Source organism: Monodelphis domestica, chromosome 1, assembly GCF_027887165.1.
Source record: "Monodelphis domestica isolate mMonDom1 chromosome 1, mMonDom1.pri, whole genome shotgun sequence".
Classification (NCBI taxonomy): Eukaryota; Metazoa; Chordata; class Mammalia; order Didelphimorphia; family Didelphidae; genus Monodelphis; species Monodelphis domestica.
This window is the reverse complement of record NC_077227.1, coordinates 716,115,950-716,129,687: the sequence shown is the minus strand read 5'-3', so window position 1 is coordinate 716,129,687 and position 13,738 is coordinate 716,115,950. Positions and strand designations below refer to the sequence as shown.

The window sequence follows — 13,738 nt, the reverse complement described above, 5'->3', positions numbered from 1 at the left end:
ATATATATATATATATATATTCTCTTGCCTCCTGTCTTGGAATCAATACTAAATATTGATTCCAAAGCAAAAAACAAAAACAAAATGGTAAGGGCTAGGCAATTGGAGTTAAGTGATTTGCCTAGGTCACAGAGCTAGGAAGTATCTGAGACCAAATTTGAACCCAGGATCTCCTATCTCCAAACCTTGCTCTCTATCCACTGAGCCACCTAGTTTCCCCAATTTTCATATACTCAAAATGAGTCTGGAATGATGCCCATGTGGATATTCTCTCCAAGCAAGATATGCCCATTCTACATGACTCTTGCCCATGCCCACTCCAAAACTCACCACAGAAGAGATCCCTAATGTGCTTTGACCTCATGAGAATAAAAAATAAAAAGAGAATATTGGACTTGGAATCAGGAAGGCCTGAGTTCAAGTCTAGCTTCAGACAATTACTAGATGTATGTTCCTAAGCAATCATTTAATCTCTGCCTCAATTTCCTTAACTACAAAATATGGAAAATAACAATGACTACCTCAAAGGGTTGCTTTTGTTTAGATTAGATAATATTTGTAAAGTGCTAAGCAAAGTGCCTGGCACAAAGTAAACACATAATAAATGTTAGCCATCGTCATTATCGTATTATAATCATTATCATTCTCCCCATCCTCTCCCAGTTGGCCATATTCTTTTTTAGCCATATAATCCAATTATTCTCCATAATTCCTGGTTTTTAGTGTGATGTAGCTTACTCACACCCACCATACTGCTTCTCCATTTCCCTCTGAGTGATATTATTTTCAGTTCTTTGGAGGCTATAATGTGCCATGACTTACAAGTCAGACGGATAAACAATACCAGTGAGCATGTAAGTATTTAAAAGATATATCCTCTAGCTGTGTGACCCTGGTTAAGTCACTTAACACCCATTGTCTAGCCTGTACCACTCAAGACTTAATATTGATTCCAGGACAGAAGGTAAGGGTTTAAAAAAAAGCCAGACTTTCTTCATGGTGATGTTTTTGGTCCTCCAGCCCTCTCCTCTTGTTCATCACTGGGACTCACTCACAGTTTATTGTTATTGTTGTTGATCTTTTGTTTACCGTGTCAATCAATGAACTCTACAAGTCTAACTACATCTCAAAGTTTGAACAAAACAAGTGTTATTCTTCATCCACTTTGTTTTTCCTATGCTTATTTTTTAAAACCTTACATTTGAAGATCTTTGAATCAATACTCAATATTGGTTCTAAGGCAGAAGAGTAGTAAGAGCTAGACAACTGGGATGAAGTGACTTGTTCAGGGTCACAGAGGTAGAAAGTTTCTAAATCCAGATTTGAACCCAGGACTTCCCATCTCTGGGCCTGGCTCTTAATTCGTTAAGTCACCTGGTTGCTCCCAATCTCGTATCATTTTTATGCACTCCTTGGAGATATTTGTTTGGAGGAGAGCCTTTAACGTGGAAGCTTGTTCTATTGAATCAAAAAGTTCTCCCTAGTCAATAACATAGTAAGTTATTTGTTAATTAGGTAAGCAATTAGAGACTCTTGATAAAATAGGAATAAGTGAGAGCTGAAGACATATTTTTGACAAGCTTTAATTCAGAGTGGAATCCTTAAGGGATGGTGGGAAAGAATTTTCCCAAGGAGCCTTGGGAAAGGACAGTAAACCAATGATCACTCCTCGGATTGTCCTTGTTGAGGAACTGCTTCTGAGTGTTTGGGAAGATTTTAATGGTATCTAGTTTGAAAAATCTCTAAAATTCCTGAGCTGAACAGAAGAGTAGCTGTTTGGCCCTCTGAAATTTCCACCAGGGGGCACCAAAGAGCAACTTCAAGCAGAAGACACTGTCAGATAAGATCTTTCTCTGACTGGAGAGAGCAGAGTCTGGATTTCTAAATTGTATTTAATAAGGTAATTAAATAGATTAATTTAGTCAAATAGTATTCACATATTTTAGATAGATTAAGGAGTTAAGAGTAGGCCTGGTTTCAGGCAGAAGACACTCCTTGTGGAGTTTTCATTGGGTTTTTTGGAGTGAGAAGTTTTAGATGAGGGAATATTTCCTATTCAATATCTAAATTTCCTTGTTCTATCCCTGTTCCTTTAGAATTTAATATAAATAAGTAAGTTTTTTTGTATAACTGATCTACAGCTGATTCTACTCAACTGGAAATTTCAACCATCAACCCCCTAACAACTGAATCTTTAATAGTCTATCAATAGACCATCAAGAGCTACCAATTAATCACAGATCAAATTCCCTACAACAGTAAACAATGCACACCATGGGACCTCCTGCTTGATCTGCCTTTCAGTCAATTATGTGATGGTAAATACGTGGCTTAGGATGAGATCTCTCCTGTGAAATTGTGCCTCTTCCTTTATTTTATCCTCATCGAGGATTTCCTTGGAGTGTGGGAAGTCTATTTTCATAAACATGTTAGAGAGATGGGAACATAACCATATGCCAGGAGTAGCTGTCAGTGTTCTCTTGGTCTCCTCTTACAATGATACTAAGGATCTGTTTTCTTTGGGGAAGGGGGAGGTGTTCCATCTTTCCTTCTTGTAGGTACCTGGTGCTCTCCTTTGGCATCCCCTCTAGCACAAAGGTCTTCTCTATGTGGTGCTCTCCATTGGCATCTCCTCTAGCACAAAGGTCTTCTCTATATAGTGCTCTCCATTGGCATCCCCTCTAGCACAAAGGTCTTCTCTATATGGTGCTCTCCATTGGCATCTCCTCTAGCACAAAGGTCTTCTCTATATGGTGCTCTCCATTGGCATCTCCTCTAGCACAAAGGTCTTCTCTATATGGTGCTCTCCATTGGCATCTCCTCTAGCACAAAGGTCTTCTCCATATGGTGCTCTCCATTGGCATCCCCTCTAGCACAAAGGTCTTCTCTATAGCTTTTGTCTAGCCAAGCCACTTCTGCCATCTTTGTCTTCATCAGTGCCATCTCTAAGCCCTCTATAAGCTTATATGAGACCCTGATGTTGTAGTAGAAGTGTGGTGGCTCTTCTGGTCTTGATGGTGGGAAGAGTCACAAAGGTCTTTGCAGATATTGTCTATCTTTCATTTGCTTTGTTCTCCTTCTAGTTTTGTCCTTAAATTCCCTCGGAATGACTTGGCTCCGTTGGGTGTCCTCGCCAAGTTTTCCTTCAATTGGGTTCACCCTCCACTGCTTTTCTGGCTTTTACGAGGCTCTATTGCTCATAATCTTCTGGCATCCTCCGTAAGATTTCAGAAATGAGGATATATTTTAAACTAGCTTGCTTTGGGCTGTCCTATCTCACTCTTTTGCAAGTAAAAATATTTGCTGATGAAGGCTTGTTTTAGATCTTTCAGTCTTCCCATTAGGACGATTTCTTTACATCAGGTAAACTTTTGCATGAATTTACAGACTTGGGTTTATTTCTTTTCTTCTTTCCATATTTCCTTTATTGCATTTGGTTGTTGTTCAGTCATTTTTCAGTCATGTCCAATTCTTCATGACCACATTTTGGGTTGTCTTGACAAAGATACTGGAGTGGTTTGCCTTTTCCTTCTCCAGTTCAATCAACAGATGAGGAAATTGAGGCAAATGGGGCTAAGTGATTTACTTCGGGTCACACAGTTAGAAAATGTCTGAGGCTAGATTAAAACTCAGGTTTTCCTGATTCTAGGCCCATGCTCCATCCACTGAGCCCCCAAACTGCCATTTGCTTTCAAGGGTCCAATTAGAGGTGTGCTTGCATGTTACATATCCTTTTCGTTTTTCTTCTGGCTTTATATTAGTTGTTTTAAAAAAAAAAAAAGGAAAGAAGAAAAGCTCTGGCCTCTATTAGAATTGATATAAGCATTGGCTCCAAGGCAGAAGAGCAGTAAGGGCTAGGCAATGGGGGTCAAGTGACTTGCCCAGGGTCACACAGCTGGGAAGTATCTGAGGTCAGATTTGAACCCAGGACCTCCCCTTTCTCCAGGCCTGGCTCTCTAGCCACTGATCTACCTAGCTGCCCCCTTGTCTTCGTTGTGAATGTTTCTTTCACAAACTGCTAGCTGAGCAGGACACAGATAGCTGATGTGTTTGCTTACTCATTAATTTTGCTTTTGCCAATGGACAGGAAGCGCAAAGCGAGCTGGAACCAGAATTCAAGCCTCTCACCCTAAAAAACGTCTCCTCTCTGCCAGTCCGGGTGATTCTGTCCACCAGAGAGCCCTTCTACCTGTGCGACGTGGACAAGTCCATTCTGTTCCAGCCCTGTGGGGTAAGTGGACGCCAGCTGGGGGGGGGGGGGGGGGTCATGTGGGCGAAGGAGAGCTGTGAGCCGCCCCCCAGCCCTCGGAGCACCGGGAGGCTGAGCATCAACTGGCCCTTTGGTTTCTGCCGTTTCAAAACCCTTCTAAGTCTTGCTCTAAGCCTGAAGCGCAGTAAGGGCTGGGCAGTTGGACATTTATCTAAAACCCAGGCTCCTCCACGCGGCCCGTTTCCTCACTGCCAGGGCGCAGGTCCCGTGCCTGGTCCCCAAGGATTTTGTCTAAAACACTGGCTCGCCACCCTTCCAGTGACAAGACAAAGATGGGCGCTGGCCCCGCTTTCCACTCAGGGCTACCTAATGGGAAGTTAGTCTAGAGGCACTTAATCGGTGTTTATTGATTATCTGATTGATTAAGAGTCATTATCTGCATCTTTCATCAGACGATCAGTTTTACTACCAGAACCCCCTGGATGAGAGCCATTAGCTAAGAACTCGGATGACCCTTTCCCAAAGGCTTGTTAAAGTTGATCCTTTATCAGATCTGATTTTAAAACATTTCTGTCCATGAACTCGCCCTCATTTTCATAGAACAAACATGAGACAGCTAAGTAGGATATATATACGTAGAACTCAAATCCTGTCTCAGAAGCTCACTAGCTGGGCAGCCCTGGGCAGACCACCTCAGTTTTCCCATCCCTAAAAAGGGGAGAATAATAGCATCTTCATTGCAGGTTGTTGTGAGGATCAAGAGAGATAACCCATTTGAGATTTTGGTTTTATGTGATTATTCTCTTAACAAAAATGAACACTATAGAGATATGTTTTACATAATGATACATATATAATCCAGATGGAATTGCTTGCCAGTTCTGGAAATGGGGAGGGAAAAGAGAGAGGGAGAAAATTTGGAACAAATAACCTTGGAAAATTTAGGTGGAAATTTGTTATTACATGTATTTGGTAAAATAAAATCTTTAACCAAAAAAGAGAGATAACATGTAGTGCTATGAAAATGAGAGTTATTATTATTATTTAGTGAAATTGGAGCTATTTATTTAGATTCTCCTTCTAACCCTTTATCCTTATAACTTACAATTTATGTTACAACCCTTTTTGTAACCTCAACCCCTTAATTTCTCATGCCAAGATTTCTTTATAGTAGGCCTTCTTTTTATATTCCAAAATTAGATGCAAAACAGATTGAGGTACATTAAACTTTTATTGGTGAATACACGGCATGATGGGAAATAGTCTGAAGACTGAGCTGTTATTCCTAAAACATTACAATGCACAGGATAAAAAATGGCTCACGTTTCTTGTCCACAGCCTATGGAAATGGCCGTTGGAGAAGAGAAGAAACTGTTGGTCAAGTTTGATCCTTTCATGCGAAATGATTTAAACCAATGGGTAGCAGAAGAAGTCCTGGCCATCAAGTATTTAGAGCACCCCCAAGTGGACCAGATGAGCCTGAGAGGAGAAGTGCATTTCCCTAACCTCACCTTTGAGACCATGGAATTGGACTTTGGCTGCATCCTGAACGATACCGAGGTGATTCGCTACATCCAGATGGTCAACTGCAGCCCCCTGATGGTGAAATTCCGATGGTCCTTTCTCGTGGACAACAAGGAAAACCAGATAAGGTAGTCTCTGGCCTGTTTCATCTCCTTGTGGTTTTCTCCTTTCTGTTCTTTCCTTTCTTATTTAGAGTTTGAACCTGGTTCCCTGCAGCCCTCATCTTTGTCTTCCTAGGAAACATTCCAGATCCAGATTTAGTGGAATCTCTGGAAATACCACATTTCAACTAAATGAAAGCAGCACCATCCATGAGGATGTCCCTAATCCTAAATCTACCCAATTACAAGGATTATCTTTCTAAAGATACCTTGAATCCTACTGAAGGTTTGGGAGAAATGTCTGTGGGTAGTTTGGAGAGTTCCTTCCATAAGCTAATCAATCATTCTGAACAAATTCATCAGACCAGGCGATGCTAGCGTACACCCTCTCCAAATGGACTGAGATCTCAGAGGTCATCTAGTTCAGTGCTGAGCTGCATGCCTTAAGTTAACCATTTACTGTTCTTCTAATAATACCAAAGGTTTCTCTGAGCCCCAATCCCATATTCCAAGAACAACAGCTACCATCTTTTATTACCTTTATTTAACAGAGACCATAGCATTTATATAGCATCTATTATGTGCCAGACACCAGGCTAAGCAATTGTTAACAACCCTGTGAAGAAAGCCCTCTTATTATCCCCAATTTATAGCTGAGGAAGGTGAGGCAAACAGAGGTTAAGTGTCTTACCTCGCATCATATAACTAGGAAGTGTTTGAGGCCAGATTTGAACTTGGGTTTTCCTGACTAAGAGACTATTGCACTACCAGCTACTTCCTATAACAAATACATCAAATATAAGATCCTTTAATGTGATGGAAAATAGCCAAATGAGAGTACAGCAGAGAAAAGTAGAATTTATAATGTTTATATAGATTATATAAAATAATATATAATAAAATATATAAATAAACAATTTAGAAATTTGGAGATAGCCCTTTTGGCAAATAAGATTTTAATCCAATTAAAATCTAATCCTGAATTTCATTTTAATTTTGAATATCCTTCTTTGGGAATAAAAAAAAAATTTCCATTTCAGATATTCCTGGGTAGAATTATTTGTCTATTCCAATGTTCACTAGGGTATTGGTGCTTCTGAATACATCTTTCTTTTCTCTAGGCAACTCAGAGGCAGAGACAGTTTTCAGATTTTAATTAGCCTGACCTTCATTTCTGAGGCCCATTGTATCATGAAGGTGCTTCATACTCATTTTCCTGACTTGTTAACGCTTCTGTGTGATCCCCGTTTCCTATCTGACAATCAGAGCCCATTCTTCAGTTCTGTGCCTGTTAATGAAGCGATCATGTGCTCTCTCTGGTGTCTCCAGCGGGTACCTAATGACCATCCAAGACCTTGCTGGAGTGTGCAGCCAGCACTCACCAGAGCCCCCACCCATCAGAATACTCATTAAGTAGCCCAGAGAAAACCCAAGCAATGTACCAACACACCGTTTTTGTTTTGCATGTCAATATTGAGCATTTTAAATAATTGTGGGAAAGCAAGTCAACCTGGCATAATGGGCATTGCCCATCTGCTTCTGTGGAGTGATATGTAGAGCACGGCTTAATGAGCTTTGTCCCCACTGGGGCCACAGGACCGTCTTTCTTTTTTTTCTTTTTGGATCTGCAGAACCTGCAATTAAAATGATGACATTTAAAACTGTATATGGCCAAAGCCATTCCATTGCCCTAGTTTGGCAGCGGTTTGTGTCTGCATAGATTGACCAAGATCTCCCTCAAGGTTGTCATTCACCTTCTTTGGTACTGAGTGGCATGAGCATGCGGGGAGTTTGCAGGGAACAAATGCAGAGACTTGGACAGGAGAAGATCTCTCTTCTGAACTAAGCGGAGCGCTCTTCTGCAATCAATCCTAGCTCCTGGCTCTTGTTCTCAGTGCTTCTGTGTTAGCAGCGTAATCAGCAGGTGTGATCAGGAGTATTTGGTGTATGTCTTGAAGGAGAAAAGTAAATAAGCAAATAGAAATATAATATGGTATTTCTTAAACTGGAAACAAAAACCCTAGGTTCTGTCCTCAGCTCTGCCATTGACTTTTTGTTTAAAACCCTCCCCTTCTGTCTCTATTTTACATTGGTTACAAAGCAGAAGAGTGGAAAGGGCTAAGCAATGGGAGTTAAGTGGCTTGCCCAGGGTCACACAGCTAGGAAGTATCTCAGGCCACATTTGAACCCAGGACCTCTTGTATCTGGGTCTGGTTCTCAATCCACTGAGCTACCCACCTCTGCCATTGACTTCTGTGAATGGGATGGTGATGGTGTTAAAGTTCATCATCTGACATCCAGAGAGAAACTAAGCTCTTTGGGGTGAATTGGCTCCAACGCCTCCTTTAAGCATGAAATCTCAGTCATGGGAGTCCTGGATTTTAACACTAATTCTGCTACATGCTAGCTAGTTCGATAACCTTGGGCAAGGCATGTTGGAGGGAGGAGACTCCATTTCCTTATCAACAAAATGAGGGGTTTTGATTAAATGCTTTTTAATGTCCCTGCTCCAAAGTTCTGTGATTTTGTGAATCATGATCATAACCACAACAGTTATATTGACAAAAATATGCCTAGCGTTAATCATAAACTGATGATCTGATAATGTTTTGGCCATCATCCAGAGGATAACTCTAATACATGTGTGTGTGTGTGAGAAAACATGCTAAACCATTTGTTTTCATTTTTATTTTTCGATGTAAGTAATCTTGATTCATCCAAACTCTTCTCCTGGGTCCTGATTTTCAACCCTTAAATTACATGAAGCAGCTAGTAATGGGGTTTTGTGGAGGGCTAGATTTGGAATCAGGAAGTCCCAAGTTTGAATTCTGACCCAGATACTTCTTTGTGTGACTCTGGATAAGTCCCTTAACCTCTCTCCACCTCTTTTTTCTGCTCTATAAAATGGAGATAAGAGTGACTCCTCTATAACGATGAGGATCAAATGCAATAGCATATGGACAGCCCTTTCTTTATAGACCTTAAAGTTTTACATAAGTTAGCAAGCTGCTATCTTCATTGTTCTTCCCCGACTCCTGTCAAAATTCAGATTTCTCACACTTCTGTAGTAAGTTTTTACTAGCCTGTCTCTTACAAAATTTCATTTTAAACCTCACAAGATCTTTGGAAGTGGATAAGGTGGCTTCATTCTATAACCGAGACAAGTGTCACAGAGTCCAAGTCATGGCGGACATCATAGGTTGTTTAGTGGTCAGTCCAAAACTGGCCTCAGTTCTTCAGGCCCCAATGCCAGACCACATGAACACTTTAGGGAAGAGTTGAGAGAAAGAGGGTAGCAGGAGAGATTGGTTCAAAGTCTGGATAATACCTTCAGATACTCAAAAGTACATGTTGGCAAAACATTATCCTTCCTCTTCCTTATATGGCCAACCACCCATTTCTAAGTCAAACTTTGAGGTGGGGGGGAAGGGTCTTCCTTTTTGCATTTCCTTATGGAAACTTGGTCATTTTATTTACTGATCAGATTCTTTCTTGTCATAATACACTTAAAACTTTGAGTCTGAGATGCTTAAGAAACACAGTGATGATGCTGATAGCGCATAGGCATGTTTATCCCAGGAGATTCTGAGTCTGAATTGTTCCCTAATGGGATCCCAAGAACTTTTTTCTTCCTGGAGTCTTCATTCTCCATTGCAAGAACAAAGTAAGACGCCTGTAGGGTGAAGAAGTTTGCAAAGAGTGAGCACTGAATAAAATGAAAGGCTCCTTCCCAGGAATATCGCACTTAGACTGGAGGAGGAAAAAAGGATGCTTCGTGGTGTGCAGCAGGACGTATTGATACCGACGCCACTGAGTGACACTCCAATCACGTCTGTATCGAGGGGTCTGGGAAGGGGAAGCACAGGTCTGAGTGCTGGCGCAGGCACATGGTGACCAGAATACGTTTCTTCGCTCCCTTCAGATGAGGACAGTTAGAGCAGTGAGCATGATGAGAAAAGGATCTCTGTGAAGGATTTGTTACAGAGATGGCTCGGAGCTTCGTCAGCTTTTCCTTGAAGGGGCCAGACTAGCCATTCTGAACGTCAAGAGGAAAGGGAACGTTGGCTTGTGGGGATGTCTCCTTCTCCGGAATGGTTTCTGAGGACTCGAGAGGAAGTGATAGCTTAGAACGAATGGGCAGAAGAAGCATCATCCATACGTCTTTTTACCTTCCGTCTCAGAATCAGCTGGATATGATATCTTCATCCTCAAGGTCTTCTAGTGGCAGGGGTTAGAAACTGCAGCCATGTTAGCCACGGTGCCCAGGGACTCGGGAAAACTGCACCCAAACACTTCAGGAGGAACATATGCCTGTATGAATGGCTATTTAGGTGTCCTCACTCTACAAGATGGTTTATTTTAGTAAGCACATGCTCTCCTGCCTCTGGTCCCCAGCCATCAGCTTCCTGATGAGTCAGAAATGCCTCCTTTCCCTTTAAAGGATGAGTTCTCTTCTTGCTTTCAAACCTTGCATTCAAGAACTTGAAAAAAGTATTAAATAATATCAAATCATTACTTATGGTGTTGAACTAGCCTAGATACACACATTTAACTGGTTTTCAACTATAGACTGTGTGGATAACACAACCTGGATGATTCCAGGGTCCCTCTTTCTTTTCTTCTTCCAGTTCTGTCTTCATCATGGTCTCAGAGGGAAAATAGAAAGGAAGGAGGTGGAAAAGCAACAAGGGATTTGGTAACTCTCTGTAAAGAGCAGAAGGACCAGCCTTGGAACTTCCCTAGGAGGACCTAGACAAGGGTGGGTATGAAGGAATTGTGTAAATGGAGAAAAGAAGCAAGGGATATTGAGAAGGTGGAATTGAAAAGATGTGGTACATCATTGGAAGTGGATGCTGAGTAAAAGTAAAGATACAAGGATAACTCTTAAGAATTGCTGAACCTTCCTGGGTTCAAATCTATCCTCAGACACTTCCTAGTGGTGTGGCCCTGGGCAAGTCACTTGACCCCCATTGCCTAGCCCTTACCACTCTTCTGCCTTAGAACCAATACACAGTATTGACTCCAAGACAGAAGGTAAGGGTTTAAAAAGAAAAGAATTGCTGGACCTTTGACAAAAATAGGAAAGTAAGAAAGAAGAAGAGATAATGTGTTTTTTCTTAAATACTTTGAGTATATGGTCATTGATATAGACACAGTAGGGAAAGCTGTTGAGAATCCAGTTGGAAATGATAGAATTTAGACCAGACTCAAAAAAAATCAACAAAATGGGCTGGGTTGAATGGAATGAAACCCTATGAGAGAAGAACATAACGTTCTGGATGGTTATCCCTTCCACATCACAACTTTCCCCACTGTGGCATCACTGGTTGGCATAGGAAATCAAATGGGAATTTTTGGAATTTTGTGAAAGCTGCAGACAGCACACTTAAGACCAGGAGATGACAAAGAAAAAAATTAGAAACTCAGAGATGCATAAAATATATGTATAGTACTGCATACCAACACATTTGTCTTTTAATACCATAAATATACACAATTTATTTTACTGTAAGTACGCCAAAAAAGAAAGAAAAAATTCAGACTCTGGTAAGAAGAGAGAGCCAAAAAATTTTGCTCATATTTTCAAGATCCCAGGGATGCTGCATCCCTAACTCCTGTGATATGGAAAATATGTCCATACTTATGTGTCAAAAATAAATGTCCCAAACCTGGCAGGGGAATGCAGAGGCTAGACAAGAACTCATAATGTTGGTGTTTTTAGTGGATCACAGGCTCAACATGAGTCAATATTGTGATATTGAAAGAACTAGCACTTTCCTTTGCTGGAGGCTATGCCTCTATTAATGGAGCCAAGAAGACCATTTGGGTTTTTTTTCTTGGAATATTATGATGTTTGTAAGGAATTAAATTAAGGGTTTGACTAAATATATGAAAATTCTAAGATAATACTATGGTTGCCGATTTAAAAATATTATAGCTCAAGTCAAAATGACTTTTAGTAGTTTCATTTGCAAAAAGGTGGAAGGAGTGAAAGTAGAGAAATATAAAAGGGGGTAGAGAAGATGTCTAGCCTATCACATTAAATGTTGCTCCAAGTCCTCAGGTCAGCTTGGGAGGGCTTGTTAATCCTCAGCCAGAGGACCTGGTGGTAAATGAAACAGGGGTTCCACCCATGTGGCCTCCTCCAAAAGGGTAAGGATTCTCCAGAACTAATCTCTCCGGAAGCCAGGGATAAAAAGGGTCAGCTTCTCACTCACCCAAGTGAAGCTCCAAAGGAGAAGATCCAGGAGCAGTCTTACCAGAAGCAGTCCAAGAGCCAGAGTCCCAGGTCAAAGTCCCAAGTCGTAGCTCCAAGCCTCAGTCCCAAATCCAAGACCCTACAAGCCCAAGATTCAGGCTAAAGACCCTCTTGGACAGGAAGTTCAGGCCTTTTATACTCCTTTTTCCACATCACTTTGTCCCTTCCTCCACTTTACGGGGACCAACTGCAGTCCATCAGTTTTCTTAGCACTTTCCAGGGGATGGTCAGTCATTTCTGGAGTTGACACCCACTTTTAGCAAGTGGCTTGTCGACCTCCCCTACTTAGTGTTAAGTAGGCGTGTTTTTAGTTTTTGTTGGTTAATTTTAAAATAGGCAAGGGGAGAGTTAATCCTATCTTCACACGTTCCAAGGGGAAAGAACCTAATCCTATCCTATCCTCAGCTTCAGCAAGAGACTCAAAGGGTCCCCAGTGATGGAAATGATCATTCTATTCTGTCAAGCATTGGGCCTTTTCAATTCCAAAAGTCTTATTTCACATTTGGATGGTGGTGATTTGGGCCTTCCCCCCCCCTCACAAATGCAACAAATACAGGAAGATTACTATCTACCCCCCTTTACAGTCAAGAGAACTTTCCCCTGTGATGGGTCTTTCCCTCTCTTCCCATAATCAACGCAGGTATTTTAATTTGGGGTGTCCACCTTGGATAAAAGCTCCCCAGACTGAGATTAGGAAGTCAGGAAACCCACTCCTTTGTTGAACTGTCACATTTTCTAAGCACCTAGAGAGTTTCTCCATACTTATGATATTGCCTTAAGATTTATATCCACAATGAGGGAAAATATCCTTGGGTTTCTAGAGAATCAGTCTCTGTCTTAGGTCTTCATAGTTCACAGGACTCACAATATCAGAGCATAAATTTGGGAATGATTTTCCATGTTATGACTCTGCACCTTGTCATTACCTGGTTCTGGCTTTTCTGATTCTGGGGTCCAAAGAATTCCATCTTTCCTTCCCTCTCCTCCCCTCTCCCCCAACCCTCACTAGGTACTCCCAACCATCCACTGCTGTTGCCTTCAATGAATGGCATTGTTCTCTCTCTGTCTGTGTCTCTGTGTCTCTGTCTCTCTGTCTGTCTCTGTCTCTGTCTCTCTGTCTCTGTCTCTCTCTGTCTCTCTGTCTCTGTCTCTGTCTCTCTCTCTCTCTCTCTCTCTCTCTCTCTCTCTCTCTCTCTCTCTCTCTCTCTCTCTCTCTCTCTCTCTCTCTCTCCTGTGTCTAATTTGGCATTCTTCTGGAAGCTACATCTTAATGAAGCCATGGTTAAACTGGAGTATATAGAAAAGGCAAACAAGATGGTGAGAAGAATGGAGAATAATCCTCATGAGAGTAGATTGTTTAGTCTGGAAAAGATAAGACTTAGAGGAGATGTCTTCAAGTACCTGAAGGACTGTTATGTGGAAAAGAAGTTTCTTTGTTCAGCCCTAGAGGATACAATTAGGAGTAATGGGCAAAAGTTGCAAAGAGGTCCATTTAAGCTGGATATAAGTAAAAACTTCCTAATAGTTGGAGCCATCCAAAAGTGAAATCAGTTAGCTTAAGAGGTAATGGATTCCTCCTCAGTGGCAGTCCTAAAGCCAAGCCTGAATAAACTCTTTGAAGGGACCTTAGAGAAAGGATTCTTG

The 13,738-nt window shown here is 41.3% G+C and overlaps 1 protein-coding gene across 5 annotated transcripts in view; it reads left to right on the top strand.

Annotated features, from left to right (window-relative positions):
• The window catches only part of HYDIN (HYDIN axonemal central pair apparatus protein), a 451,163-nt gene that overhangs the window by 246,980 nt on the left and 190,445 nt on the right, over positions 1 to 13,738 (top strand). For all 5 annotated transcript variants that reach the window (XR_008917906.1, XM_056824703.1, XM_056824709.1 and 2 more), the window contains exons 22-23: positions 4,088 to 4,231; positions 5,549 to 5,862. Coding sequence is in view for 4 of the 5 variants with exons in the window: in XM_056824703.1 (XP_056680681.1) it covers positions 4,088 to 4,231; positions 5,549 to 5,862 (458 nt within the window). In the remaining variant the exon portion in view is untranslated. The remainder of the gene's footprint in view (positions 1 to 4,087; positions 4,232 to 5,548; positions 5,863 to 13,738) is intronic.